The sequence below is a fragment of the Taurulus bubalis genome (genome assembly GCF_910589615.1).
Source record: "Taurulus bubalis genome assembly, chromosome: 17".
Taxonomy (NCBI): Eukaryota; Metazoa; Chordata; class Actinopteri; order Perciformes; family Cottidae; genus Taurulus; species Taurulus bubalis.
Genome location: NC_136605.1, coordinates 4691128 through 4706077, shown reverse-complemented (window position 1 = coordinate 4706077; position 14950 = coordinate 4691128). Strand labels below are relative to the sequence as shown.

Here is a 14950-nt window from a genome sequence, read left to right as displayed (position 1 = left end):
TGTTCAATGTAGATGTGTCCACAGTCCCGTTGAAAACATCTGTACATGCAATTCCTGCAAGAATGAGATCGCAACAATATGTAGTCTACATAGTGCCTCACCTTAACTATTCAAGGTAAATGTTTAGCCATAGCTATTCAAGGTCAATGCCTAGTCATAGCTATTCAAGGTCAATGCGTAGCCATAGCTATTCAAGGTCAATGTGTAGCCATAGCTATTCAAGGTCAATGCCTAGCCATAGCTATTTAAGGTCAATGCCTAGCCATAGCTATTTAAGGTCAATGCCAACCATAGCTATTCAAGGTCAATGCTAACCATAGCTATTCAAGGTCAATGCCTAGCCATAGCTATTCAAGGTCAATGCCTAGCCATAGCTATTCAAGGTCAATGCCTAGCCATAGCTATTCAAGGTCAATGCCTAGCCATAGCTATTCAATGTCAATGCCTAGCCATAGCTATTCAATGTCAATGCCTAGCCATAGCTATTCAAGGTCAATGCCTAGCCATAGCTATTCAAGGTCAATGCCTAGCCATAGCTATTCAAGGTCAATGCCTAGCCATAGCTATTCAATGTCAATGCCTAGCCATAGCTATTCAATGTCAATGCCTAGCCATAGCTATTCAATGTCAATGCCTAGCCATAGCTATTCAAGGTCAATGCCAACCATAGCTATTCAAGGTCAATGCTAACCATAGCTATTCAAGGTCAATGCCAACCATAGCTATTCAAGGTCAATGCCTAGCCATAGCTATTCAAGGTCAATGCCTAGCCATAGCTAATCAAAGTCAATGCTTAGCATTGACTATTTAAGGTCAATGGCTCACCTTCACCCGTTCGAGGTCAATGCTTAAATGTAATTGTTCGAGGTCAAAGCCTAACTTTAATCATTCCAGGACAATCTACCGTTAATCATTTGAGGTCAATGCTTAACTTTAACCATCTAGTGAGAGATTAGCAAATTGAGTACCATCTGGAAACATCCGGACATTGGACTGCCTCAAAGGGCACTAACAGCCCAGATTATTGAACGTTTGACTCCTGATGTGCACTAAACGGCCACATTAGTTGTGGGTCATCCCTCCAAGGTCAGAACCCTCATAAAGCCGCCCGTGACTCTGAGTTTGACTGCAAATCAACAAATCTCCCGAGAGGAGAAGAGACAGGAGGAAGGAGACACATGTCGCTGTTGATATGAGTCAGATAGAAGGCGAACACACAGAAAGGGGTTTTGTGTGTGTGTTTATGGGCATTTGATGCCTGTCAGTGTCCTCAGGTTATGTGATGCTTTCTGCTCCTTATACTCTCTACTCAAGACTGACATGTCCATCTTATCTACTCAACACACTGCCTCTGGCTTCACACACACACACACACACACACACACACACACACACACACACACACACACACACACACACACACACACACACACACACTGTATCCCTTACATAATATATAATATTCTTCTTGTGTATTTTTTTTCACCTCCCACCATCCCATCTCTCCCTTAGGTCCTAATCCTCTGCTATTAAATGTATTTGTCATGCTAAGCTTTGCCATTATAACTGACCTGTGTGTGTGTGTGTGTGTGTGTGTGTGTGTGTGTGTGTGTGTGTGTGTTATAGGTTTTCTCCGCTGCATCATGCGTCGCTCAATGGGAACCTGGAGCTCATCACTCTGCTGCTGGAGTCACAGGCTGCTGTCGACATCAGAGACCAGAAAGGTGAGCTCACACACACACACACACACACACACACACACACACACACACACACACACACGCAACCAAAAAAAGGTTTGCACATCTATGAAATACTTGTTGTGCCTCTGCGTGTGCAGGTATGCGGCCGCTGCACTACGCAGCCTGGCAGGGGAAGGCGGAGCCTATGAAGATGCTGCTCAAGTCCGGCTCGTCCGTCAACGGCCAATCGGATGAGGGACAGATTCCCCTCCACCTGGCAGCGCAGCACGGCCACTACGACGTGGTGAGTGACGGCGATTCAGTCCCCCGTCACGTGCACTAACCACACGCCATTCATCCATCTTATTTCATACGCAACTCTGCATCCTTTAGTTCTGAAAGAGCAGAACGGGGCTGAGGCGAAAAGGATGCATTGTTTTAGCGGTTGTTGGCACCTTGGAAGTAATCAGATCTTTATAATAACAGTGAATACAATGACTCCATGTTACTAGTTCACCCAGCTCTGTTTTTAAGCTTCTTTTAGGTCATTGTTTTGGTTTTCTGGTTCATAATTTGACTGTTTTTGGTTCACTCTCACTGCTTTATGGGCGTCATGAAACTACCTTGAAAATAATATTTATTGAGAAATATTAAACCATCTTTCAAACAACAATATTGAAATGACTCCTACCAAATACTCTTTTATTAGTTTTTTTATTTCCACCCTTAAAATGACAGTATTTTTTTATTAAATAAATGTTATAGTCTGTATTCTAAATGTTGGGGGGACATTTGTTTTTCCAGTCTGAGATATGTAATTTATTACTAGCAATATTTGATCTCATAAGCAAACACCAGGAAATGGCTCAATCTGGTGGAAAATAGTAAAAACTAGGATTTAGATAAAAAGCCTCATGGAATTGGAGAGTTTATGCTGTAATGACCACAGGGGTCCAAATCTGTGGTTTTAATAGACTTCAATGGGGACATATTTATCGCTAAGGGTCTGAGTGTATTTGTTTTGGCGACACAGTTTATTATAGACTTATTATAGGAGCTGAGGTTGAACCTCTAAACTATATAAAATTCCAAACTTGCACCCGTGCCAAAAGATTATGCAAAAATCCATTAACACAGCCAAAAATAATCATAAAATGAAACGTCAATATGCCAAAAAATGTCCCTAGAGATGCATAATGGGTATGTAAAAGTGCTGACACGTCAGAGTGTTTACAGCATGTTTCTGCTGACCCCAAGTGGTCAAATTATTGTTTCACAAAACCTGATGATCAGACAGAATTGACCTTTCTTTTTCTCCACTTCTCTTCACCGTTCCACCATTTTTTCGGCGCTAGGTAGTTTCACAATGTAGCTAGGTAGCTACCGAGCCACGTAGGAGGATGACGCCTCCGTCATCAGAGTAATAGCTTTGCCGGCTGTGAAAAGGCCCCCGTTCGAATCGCTGAACAAAAAAGCGAGATGTGGGAGCTGCAGCTGATTCATCTGGACTCGGGCTTTCCTTTCCCATGTCTCACTTCTGCCTGGTGCGGATCCAGTGAGAGCAACAGTCGCTGTCGTATACATTGAGCTGCAGGCGTTCAAGAAAATTCCACCTCGGAGGCTTTTTCCAGCTCAGAAAAAACAACTAAAAACAATCTGTGTGAAGCACTGCAGTGCTGCTGCAGGCCTGCCAAAGCAACAACGATGAAATATAGCCGTACACAAACTACAGCGGCTCACATGCCAGGAGGGCTCAGCATCCGCAGGCTCAATAAGCGAAGAACCATCCCTTCTATTTGATTAAATAAGCATGATTTATAAAGGGTAACCACCCGGCGCTGTGGCGCTCCATCCACAGCTGCTCCCAGTGTGCAAGGGCAAATTAATAAAGAATAAAAATATATAAAAAACTGAACCGGCCCACAGATTATAGCATGAATCATTTAACATCCGGCAAAGGCACAGAGAAGATTTGACATTTGCTTTAACAACAAGTAAGGCGAGACAGAGTTTTTGTCTGAGACGAGGGGATCTAATTTGACGAGCTCTACGGATTTGTTCCATTTTTAAGGTGCATTAGAAAGCACAATGAGCTAATTCCTCTGGTGAGAATTGATCCCTCTAAGTCACTTTAACCAAGCTTTTCCTTTCACTGATGTCACAGTGCTCCTCTGAGGCCGTTTGCTACAGGGAGGGATTCTCCTCAACGCAACCAGGGGCCCAAACTGGCAAAAGTCATCTTCTTGCATTACATGTAGTCAGCTTATCCCAGTGAACAGCTCGTGAGTGAGTGAATGTGCACCTCTGTGTCCGTCCGTCTCTCTCTGGGCGCGAGTGGCGATGCTCGTCCAGCGAACCCGTTTAGAGTAGTGGGTGAGGACCGCAGCCGCCAGTGGAAAACAATACCATGGTGAAAAGGCTGTTTTGGGAAAGAATGAGTCACCTCCAAAACAGGAGAGGTCCTTGATATGGGTGTGTATAACTGGTCAAAAACACACTACGCGGTTTGCTGCAGCAGAATGTGAGAATAGCCGTGGACGGACACACACACTCACACTCACGGAGTCACGCACGAGAGCGACAGATCGCATAATCCCCCTGGCGGAGGCAGTGGGAAAATGTCCAGGAAAATATTATTTAGATGCCGCAAATTATTTTCCATTGCCTGCAATATAGTGGCTGGCTTAGTAATTAAATATTCTTCCATGCCAGCATGTAGTGCAATAATGACATATCATATATAATGTATTATGCTACAATGTGACATTTTGTAACTTTTTGGGGTTCTCTGTGTCCCGTGGGATTTTTTTATTGTAGAAAATGTAGAAAACACTGACCTAGATTAACAAAATAGCACTACAGGTAAGGTTGATTTTTGGGGTGAACTGCATCCTTTTAAGAAGCTGGTGGAACGGAGACTAGCCAGGATGTGATGTCACGGCTTTGTCTCCTAACCGCTCTGCCGGGGCGTCGCCCCCGAGCTCCGATTGGACGATTGCCATTCGGGTTACGGTTGATTGGCGGCTCAAAAAAGCTCGTAGGCGTTCACGTGAATCGTGTCTCTTATGTGTCAATGTGTGTGTTTCCTGAATCTTGTGTCTTGTGTGTGTTTCCTGTCTGCAGTCGGAGATGCTGCTGCAGCACCAGTCCAACCCGTGCATCGTGGACAACGCGGGGAAAACGCCTCTGGACCTGGCCTGCGAGTTCGGCAGAGTCGGGGTAAGAACCCACGGTGTTAAGGCGTCACTCGAAGGACGGCGGCACCCCGAAGACCATCGGCAGAAGCGCTGATCAAGTGTGTGTTTGTGTGCGTGTGTGTGTAGGTGGTCCAGTTGTTGCTGTCCAGCAACATGTGTGCTGCCTTGCTGGAGCCCAAGAAAGGAGACACCACCGACCCCAACGGGACGTCTCCGCTCCACCTGGCCGCCAAGAACGGACACATAGACATCATCAGGTAAAACACACACACACACACACACACACACACACACACATGAATGAATCACCGGCTTAAATGTCCTCCTGAGCTTGCTGAGCAAACAGATACATAACACAACAGGGGAACAATACGATTTAATTAAGTGAAGGTCACATACTCAGTCACGTGCTCTTAAACTCATATTTTTGAGACTTTACACGCTGCAGATTTGCAGATGGCACTCTGCCGTTATCATTCCATCTTTGTTTACCGGTTCGCGAAAGAGCAACTGAGGGAAGATAAGATGGAGAGAAAGAGAGAGAGAGAGAGAGAGAGAGAGAGAGAGAGAGAGAGAGAGAGAGAGAGAGAGAATAAAGCCTGTCACAGCTGATAGAGCAGAGCGGGCCTCACTTGATGTGACGCTGATAAATGATGCTCATTAGGCATGGCCGGCAGTCTGCGGAAGACACACACACACACACACACACACACACATACACACACACATACATACACACACACACACACACACACACACACACACACACACACACACACACACACACACTGACACCAAGTCTGTAGAAGCTAAAGGAAGATGGAGTGTGTCTTTGACGGCTTCTTTCTGACAGCTGCCTCATGTCATCTGATCTTTTTCAACCTTGAATCTTTTTTTCTGACCCTGTCATAGAAAGTGAGGCTGGGGATGTTCTAGACTTATCATGGTACTGCGTCATAGAACCGTCATGGTACTGCTCCATAGAACCGTTATGGTACTGCTTCATAGAACCATCATGGTACTGCGTCAAAGAACCATTATGGTACTGCGTCATAGAACCATCATGGTACTGCATCATAGAACCATCATGGTACTGCGTCATAGAACCATTATGGTACTGCGTCATAGAACCATCATGGTACTGCGTCATAGAACCGTCATGGTACTGCGTCATAGAACCATTATGGTACTGCATCATAGAACCATCATGGTACTGCGTCATAGAACCATTATGGTACTGCATCATAGAACCATCATGGTACTGCATCATAGAACCATCATGGTACTGCGTCATAGAACCATTATGGTACTGCGTCATAGAACCATCATGGTACTGCGTCATAGAACCGTCATGGTACTGCGTCATAGAACCATTATGGTACTGCTCCATAGAACCATCATGGTACTGCGTCATAGAACCGTCATGGTACTGCTCCATAGAACCATTATGGTACTGCTCCAAAGAACCATTATGGTACTGCGTCATAGAACCATCATGGTACTGCTCCATAGAACCATCATGGTACTGCTCCAAAGAACCATTATGGTACTGCGTCATAGAACCATCATGGTACTGCTCCATAGAACCATCATGGTACTGCGTCATAGAACCATCATGGTACTGCGTCATAGAACCGTTCTACCATTAGGGCCGGACTGATCTGAGATACTTTTTGGGATACATATTCATTTTGTTATTTTCATAATGAGGAATGTAAACAGAGTCAACATCAATCCTCTGGGCAGTTTGCTAAAACGCTGCGACGGCCAGCTGTTTCACCTGCTGAGGCTTTTTAGAAATGTATTCCATCCTTTGATCTTCAGGAGGAACTAATGGAGCAGATCATTCTGACTAACGCGTTGATTTGGTCCTTTCATGAGAAATAAAGAGTAATGTCAGCTTCACCTTCAAATCAGTCGCAGTGCACTGAGATTTCACTTTTCATGTTTTTCTCTCTTTTCTTTATCTCCTACTGGACTCCATCCCTTCAACTCCTCTTCCCTCTGCCTCCATGTGTGTCCTCTGACACCTCCCTCTCTCTCTCTCCCTCTCTCTCTCTCCCTCTCTCTCTCCCCCTCTCTATCTCTCTCTCTCTCCCCCTCTCTCTTTCTCTCTCTATCTCTATCTCTCCCTCTCTCTCTCCCCCTCTCTATCTCTCTCTCTCTCCCCCTCTCTCTTTCTCTCTCTTTCTCTCTCCGTCTCTATCTCTCCCCTCTCTCTCTCCCCCTCTCTATCTCTATCTCTCTCTCCCCCTTTCTCTTTCTCTCTCCCTCTCTATCTCTCCCTCTCTCTCTCTCCCTCTCTATCTCTCCCTCTCTCTCTCTCTCCCTCTCTCTCTCTCCCTCTCTATCTCTCTCCCTCTCTATCTCTCTCTCTCTCTCCCCCTCTCTCTTTCTCTCTCTTTCTCTCTCCGTCTCTATCTCTCCCCTCTCTCTCTCCCCCTCTCTATCTCTCTCTCTCTCCCCCTCTCTCTTTCTCTCTCTTTCTCTCTCCGTCTCTATCTCTCCCCTCTCTCTCTCCCCCTCTCTATCTCTCTCTCTCCCCCTCTCTCTTTCTCTCTCTTTCTCTCTCCGTCTCTATCTCTCCCCTCTCTCTCTCCCCCTCTCTATCTCTCTCTCTCTCTCCCCCTCTCTCTTTCTCTCTCTTTCTCTCTCCGTCTCTCTCTCTCCCTCTCTCTCTCTCCCTCTCTATCTCTCCCTCTCTCTCCCCCTCTCTCTTTCTCTCTCTTTCTCTCTCCATCTCTATCTCTCCCCTCTCTCTCTCCCTCTCTATCTCTCCCTCTCTCTCCCCCTCTCTCTTTCTCTCTCTTTTTCTCTCCGTCTCTATCTCTCCCCTCTCTCTCTCCCTCTCTCTCCCCCTTTCTCTCTCTCTCTCCCCCCTCCCTCTCTCTCTCGCTCCCTCCCTCTCTCCCCCCTCCCTCTCTCTCTCGCTCCCTCCCTCCCTCTCTCTCTCTTCTCCTCTCTCTCTCTCCCCCCTCCCTCTCTCTCTCGCTCCCTCCCTCCCTCTCTCTCCCCCTCCCTCTCTCTCTCGCTCCCTCCCTCCCTCTCTCCCCCCTCCCTCTCTCTCGCTCCCTCCCTCCCTCTCTCCCCCTCCCTCTCTCTCTCTCCTCCTCTCTCTCTCTCCCTCTCTCTCTCGCCCTCTCTCTCTCCCTCTCTCTCTCCCTCCCTCTCTCTCTCTCGCCCTCTCTCTCCCTCCCTCTCTCTCTCCCTCTCTCTCTCCCTCCTCTCCCTCCTCTCCCTCCCTTCCTCCCTCCTCTTCCTCCCTCCTCTTCCCTCAGACTGTTGATCCAGTCGGGTATCGACATCAACCGTCAGACCAAAGCCGGCACTGCGCTGCACGAGGCCGCCCTGTGTGGGAAGACGGAGGCGGTGAGACTCCTGCTGGAGGTAAGTGGAACTGCAGCGCCCCGGGTTCACTGAGAGGACACTTATGATCTGAGGCGGGACGAAGCCTCCCTTCACTCCTGGAAAACATCACAGCTGTGACTGTAACTCATGTAAAGGAGGGAGGCATCTTCTATGAAATTACAATAAAACACTTTTTTTCTTCGAATCAAAATAATAAGGCTGCCTGTTTGGCTGTGATGTGACGTTTTCCATATCGCAATGAATGTGTTCTGACTTTTTTATATGATTACAGTTATGCCTGTACATGGAGCCCAGTTCATAGTTATTAAAGGGTTGGGTTTGCCTTCAACCTTAAAAAAATATGTAATCAGCAAAGCCTCATAACACTTCGTGGATTTCATTGTACTGCATCTGTTAATGCGTACTAATTATTGGATGCCTGGTGTAGCGTCAAACAACTTCTCTCAGAATTTATTTTCCTTGATCACAAGTAAAGTAACTACCAGTAAAGTAGTCGTCCAAAAAACACCCCGAACAGCTGGAAGTTCGGCTCTTTAATACACGGCTTTCCGTCATGAACATTGAACATTTCTATTGGCTCTAACTTTTCTAAGAGGCGGAGAATCGTGTCCTCATCTTTTCTCACGAGACTGGAACGTGTAACGACCAGTACATGTCAACATTCTGATGAGCAGGTGTGAGCGTTGAAGTGCAGCAGGCGTGTGACTGACTTCCCTTGAGAACTGGAGACATTTCATAGACACAACCTGCAGCTGCATAGCTGTGTTCTACTGACCTCGCTAACCTGAACTTTAATAGACATGGGAATAATGAAATGAAGAATATCTACAGAATATAATGATTCATATTATCACATCTCAAGTAGAAAACACAAATTTCTATTTCATTTGTACCTTTAATGTTTTTGTACGAATGTCCAGTCTTGAAACGTTGACGAAATGAGTCTATATGTGTGGATATATATATATATATATATATATATATATATATATATATATATATATATATATATATATATATATATATATATCACTCTGATGAACAATTAATCAGACACCTCCATCTGCACTATTTGCACTTTTTTGACTAATGTTGTCTTTAATGTCTTTTTGTCTTTTTTATATTTATCTTGTTTATTGTATATTGAGTAAGTACGAAACCAGAGTCAAATTAAATGTATGTGTGAACACACATGGTCATTAAACCTGATTCTGATTCTGATATAATATATAATATTGAAATAAATACAAAAATACAATAAAAGTAAGCTACAAAATAATAAATATAAATGTAATATAAAATAAGTTATACTTCCTTCAGAGAAATATTTTACTCTGCCACTACTGTGACCTCCTGATGTAAAATATTCATATATAGTGTTTCTTGGGAAGTATTACATGTATTCAGTGTCTGAGTTGCCAGAGAGAAGAAGTAAATGCGTTGTGGTGACCTGGAGGTCTCTGGTTCATGAAGCAGGAGCGGCAGAGTGTTGGTGAGGAAGAGGAGCTGCCTTCGTCTACGAGTCATCCTGTTCGTTTTGTCGCCTCAGTTGAAAGAGAGAGAGAGAGAGGGGCGGTCGAGGTTCGTTTTGTGTTGACGTCATGATGGTAAACCGTCACATCTCTGCTACTGAGACACAGAGCAGAACATGAAACCCTGCACTCTGCTGTCACTCGCTCCTCTCTCGCTTCCGGTCGCATGAAACAAACAAACAAACAAACAAACAAACAGGAAATGAGCTTGAGAGTCAACATGTGAACCAGATCCTCTTCTCTCCTGCAGAGCGGCATCAACGCCGCCGTGAGGAACACGTACAGCCAGACGGCTCTGGACATCGTCTACCAGTTCACTGCTACACAAGCCAGCAGGGAGATCAAGCAACTGCTGAGGGGTAAGAGGGGGGAGGGAGAGAGGGAGGGAGGGAAGGAGAGAGGGAGGGATGGAGGGAGGGAGGGAGAGAGCGAGGGAGGGATGGATGGATGGATGAAGGGAGGGATGGGTGGATTGATGAAGTTATAGGGAGGGAGAGGTGGATGGATTGATGGAGGGAGGGATGAATGGAGGGATTTCCCAAGCTATTTCTTTAACTCATTCTTCCCAAACACAGAATATAAAGTACAAACTATGTGCATCATCTTAGTGGGTACGATTCCTCGATGAGGATTTATATGATGTCATGTTGAAAAGTATCGTTTTAAAGTCCTGGTTTATCTTCTGATTTAATGCTGCAGTTGTTAACTTTAATAAAAAAATAAAAAGCCTGAAGAAAAACAACCAATCAGAGCCAATCAGAGCGCGGCTGTTTTCCTTCCGCAGTGGAATCTCTAGCAAATATGACAAAAAGTATTTTTTTTATAAAAGTTACTAACTGGAGCTTTAAATAGAGAGTTTCCATAAGTGCAGCTAATGTCTTGCACACGGTGTCGACACGGCCACGTACATGTTTGTTCATATTTACATTTCCTGTAACGAGTCTCTCTGTCTCTCAGATGCGTCGGCGGCCCTTCAGGTTCGGGCTCTGAAGGATTACTGCAACAACTACGACCTGACCAGCCTCAACATCAGAGCAGGAGACGTCATCACGGTAACACACACACACACACACACACACACACACACACACACACACACACACACACACAATGTCGACAATGACAACAACAACTTTATGGGCATTTCTGACTTCAAAGCTGATAAATTATGTTCGTCGAGCTCTAAAAATAATAATATGTCGAAACAGCTGGGGAAACGTTTTTGCCAGGATCATTTTTCTTTTGAAAACAGGTGACAAAAGGTTTTGGCCAAATAATATTTTTTTGTAAGGATACTTTTTTTTGCTGATGTAGTATCTTACTCATTTGGGCCACAAGAGGCTGAAGTGAACTCCCCCATGTTGTTAAATCATTCTGCTTGAAGTCCTATATAGAGCATGGAGTAATAATAATAATAATAATTCAAACTTTTATGGCGCTTCTCTAAGTACACAAAGACGCTTTACGTTGGGGACAAGAGACAGAGACAAACGGAACAAAACAAAAATGGAAAGACAAAGCAACATTTTTGGTAACAAGTGGTGCACTTTGGCCTCTTGTGGCCAAAAGGAGTATTACAACAACAAACACAGAACAATTCATTAAAAGAAATCTGCTTTATTACAAACTCAACTTCATAAAATAAAACATATTTCAGACTTAGAAAAGGGAATTTCCCCTCAATTCTTAAGGGTTTGGATAAATAAATCACTTAAAAGCTTGTTGGTTGAAGGTAGTTAGAAACGCTCGCGGCGCGTTCGATGCGATTACTAGAACAGGGTTCTTACGGTCCTGGAACACCTGGAAAAGTCATGGAATTTTAAAACGGTTATTTCCAGGCCTGGAAAAGTACTTAAAAAAATAAAATCCCAAAGGTTTTGTAAAAGTCATGTAAATGTGTTATATTCATGTGTTCATGTCGTTCATTTACGCTGAGTTTGAAATAATTAATATGCTTTTAAAAGAAAGACGCTCAAAATATAAGCAGCCATACATACAGGCATCTATATAAATGTTTATTCTTTAATCAAACTATTGTCTCATTCATTTGAGGTTAAGGTTTACTGTATGCTTTGTATTCTCATTGTTAGTTTAAATACTACATTTTCTCACTTTTTCATGTTTACACTGAGATTTCACAAAAAGTTTGGTCATGGAAATTTGTTTTAAAGTCATGGAAAAGTCATGAAATCCATTGGTCAGAATGTGTATGAACCCTGCAATGCATAATGCGAGAACTCGTGGTTTCAGCTTCCCTCATTTACTACGCATATGTTTAACAGAAAATACATAAATTGGAGAGTAAATTGCAGTGCACTCAGCACTCATGAATAGTTATGAGCCTCTACGCAGCCGCTGGGTCCTGGTTACTGTAATTAGGAAGCCGAGCAGAGCCTGTGCTTTCTCCCTCGAGGTCTGAATGAACAATGCGGCTTCGCTGATGTCTGACACAGTTTTGTTTTTGTGTTTGGCAAGGAAAAATATTTCGAGCTAAAAAAAAAATAAAAAAATAGGAGAGAGAGAGATGGTTCTCTGATGGTTTTCTTTCGGTAACTTTTTGCAATGCTAAAAAATAGTTGAAACTTGATATTGTATTCGTAACCATGCCTACCTGACAGGTTCTGGAGCAGCACCCTGACGGTCGCTGGAAAGGCTGTATCCATGACAACCGAACAGGAAATGACCGAGTGGGCTACTTCCCTTCCACCATGGTGGAGGTCATCATTAAGCGCACAGGTGTGTTTACTCCTATGTGCGTGTGTGTGTGTGTGTGTGTGTGTGTGTGTGTGTGTGTGTGTGTTGGAGTTAATTAAAACCAAAGGACCAAACTGTCCGGGTAAAGTGCCACATTACACGTACAGTATTTGGACGAAACACAGATGAAGAACTTGGCGAAAGATAGAAAAAAAAGAGGAGTGAAGCTGAGTGGATGAATTATGTTTTAGCCTCTTCCATGAACCCCTTGAGGAAGACACTGAACCTCATTCATCTCAGCACAACACCGCTGTCACCCCAGCGCTGCCGAAGATGTAATCTTCAGATTAATGTGCGCGATCCATTTTGGCTGATTGGGATTTTTCACCGTACCACAACTCCGGCTGATTGAAAACACACAGTTTCACAGAGTACGGCCCGTGGAAGTACCTGTTCAGTAATGAGAATACGGACACCAAGATCCTCCACACGGTCCTGGCTGATGACGATGTGCTTCAGTTCTCTCTGCTTACGCTTTCCCTGCTGAATGACAGGCGCTCGTTGGGAAGTTTTTGGGGGGAATACACTTGTTATTGTGTTTTTTTGCCGAGAATTATATGAGAAGATTGATACCACTGACTATGAAGCTATGCCGTCAGCAGCCAGTTAGCTTAGCTTAGCTCAGCGTAAAAAATTATATGAGAAGATTGATACCACTGACTATGAAGCTATGCCGACAGCAGCCAAAGTTAGCTTAGCTTAGCTTAACGTAAAGACCAGAAACAACTGATTAAAAAGCTGTTAGTTAGTTAAATGTGCAGATAAACATTAAACTCATGTATCCAATCAAAATGGACTTTGAATTGTGTAAAAGCATTCTTTCACAGTGTCACTAGCACTTATCACGTTAGCCGATAGTATATACTGTATGTTCTGTATTTAGTCGCTCAGGGCCTGGCTAAAGCTACGTCACATTTATATTAGGTTAAAATTGACATTCTCAGATGCTAGTTTTCATGTAGATGTAGTTATATGTCGATGTCTTGAGCATTGTTGTCACATTTTGTAAATTCACACACTGTAACGGCTGATAACGCGGTCCTGGCTGAACGGCCATCTTCCGGTTCCCCCTCAAGTAAACGCCGTTAGCTCTGTCAGCACTGTTGAAGCTGTTGTTAGCGCCGTTAGCTGCTAGCCACTAGCGCATCTGTAGCCATGTTGAAAGCCATGTGGAGGCCAAAGATATACCTGTAGGGTTAATTAATATCACCTTAATAGTTTCCACCTGTTTCCGGCGTTTGTGCTAAGCTACGCTAACTGTGGGTTGCATTATATATTCACCGTATGGACGTGAGCCGTTCATCTTCAATGTCTAAATATTCCTCCCATATATTGCCCGTCATGTGAACTGACAATGAAGGTGTGTGCTAATCAAGTGAAGGATCTGGCAGGGCTACAGGTGTGGGTTTGTGGTCATCTGTGTTTTCATTACTCAACGGGTGTCCAATCTCCCAAAATAAAACTATTTTAACCTCCTTTCTCCTTTTTCACTATGGTGAGCTTTTCTTTCTTTTTTTTAAGCCTCTCTGGTGAGATCCACAGAGCACATTCACACCCATCTCGTCATCCCAAAGTGCCACAAAGAGGCTCAGATGTTTTTCTAACTGTGTATTGGTGTCTGTCTGGGGGTCTGGTATCTCTGTTTGTCCATCCGTCCGTCTCCCTGTCGTTGGCCTGTTATGTCCAACTTGTCTCAGTCTGTATGTCCGTCTCCTTGTTGCTGTCTGCCTCATCACCCCGAGATCACAGAGGTCTCCCCTTCGCACCGCCTCTCCTCTCTCATGCAGACCATCATTCTTTGATCACTCAGTAATTACTGCATAAGTCCATTTACCTCTGTACCTCTAGAAGTCAAGGGAAATGCTGCTGTGGCTGCATCTGTCCAACGCTTCAGTGCATTATGTAGCAGCTGTGGTAACAGTACAAAAACATCTGGAGCACTCCCACTCAGGGCACACACACACACACACACACACACACACACACACACACACACACACTCACACTCTCTGGAATACAGCAGCTGTTTTAGCAAGAGGTTTCATTTACTCAACTTTCATTTTCCCCCCATCAATTCACCCCAGTCAGAGCCTTTACCTCTCATTCGCTCCTTCTTTTTACGCCAACATGGATGTTCCGTCAGACTTTATTTTCTTCACACTACATCAACTAGATAGATATATGAACAAGTCGATTTACTAAGCTGACCTTATAGCTTTACTTAAGCACATCAGTCAGTGACCATCACAAGCGGTGACGATGGGCCGTTGGCATTTAGCACTTAGCTTGTGAGTTAGCTATCCGGGCCACGTCCTAATCACAAATAAATAGTTTGCGTTGGAGAATTCAGGATATTATCACGCTCTGTCTGATTCACAATTGCAGAACTGAGGAGGACATTCGCTGGCAAAGTAAT

General features: G+C 44.2%; 1 protein-coding gene across 1 annotated transcript in view; it reads left to right on the top strand.

The window, feature by feature from the left end:
- The window catches only part of caskin1 (CASK interacting protein 1), a gene marked incomplete at both ends in the record, with an annotated part of 91148 nt that overhangs the window by 55823 nt on the left and 20375 nt on the right, over window positions 1-14950 (top strand). The window contains 8 exons of the mRNA XM_079232693.1: window positions 1627-1724; window positions 1841-1986; window positions 4806-4901; window positions 5006-5136; window positions 8158-8266; window positions 10031-10139; window positions 10738-10832; window positions 12399-12516. Coding sequence (XP_079088819.1) covers window positions 1627-1724; window positions 1841-1986; window positions 4806-4901; window positions 5006-5136; window positions 8158-8266; window positions 10031-10139; window positions 10738-10832; window positions 12399-12516 — 902 coding nt within the window. The remainder of the gene's footprint in view (window positions 1-1626; window positions 1725-1840; window positions 1987-4805; window positions 4902-5005; window positions 5137-8157; window positions 8267-10030; window positions 10140-10737; window positions 10833-12398; window positions 12517-14950) is intronic.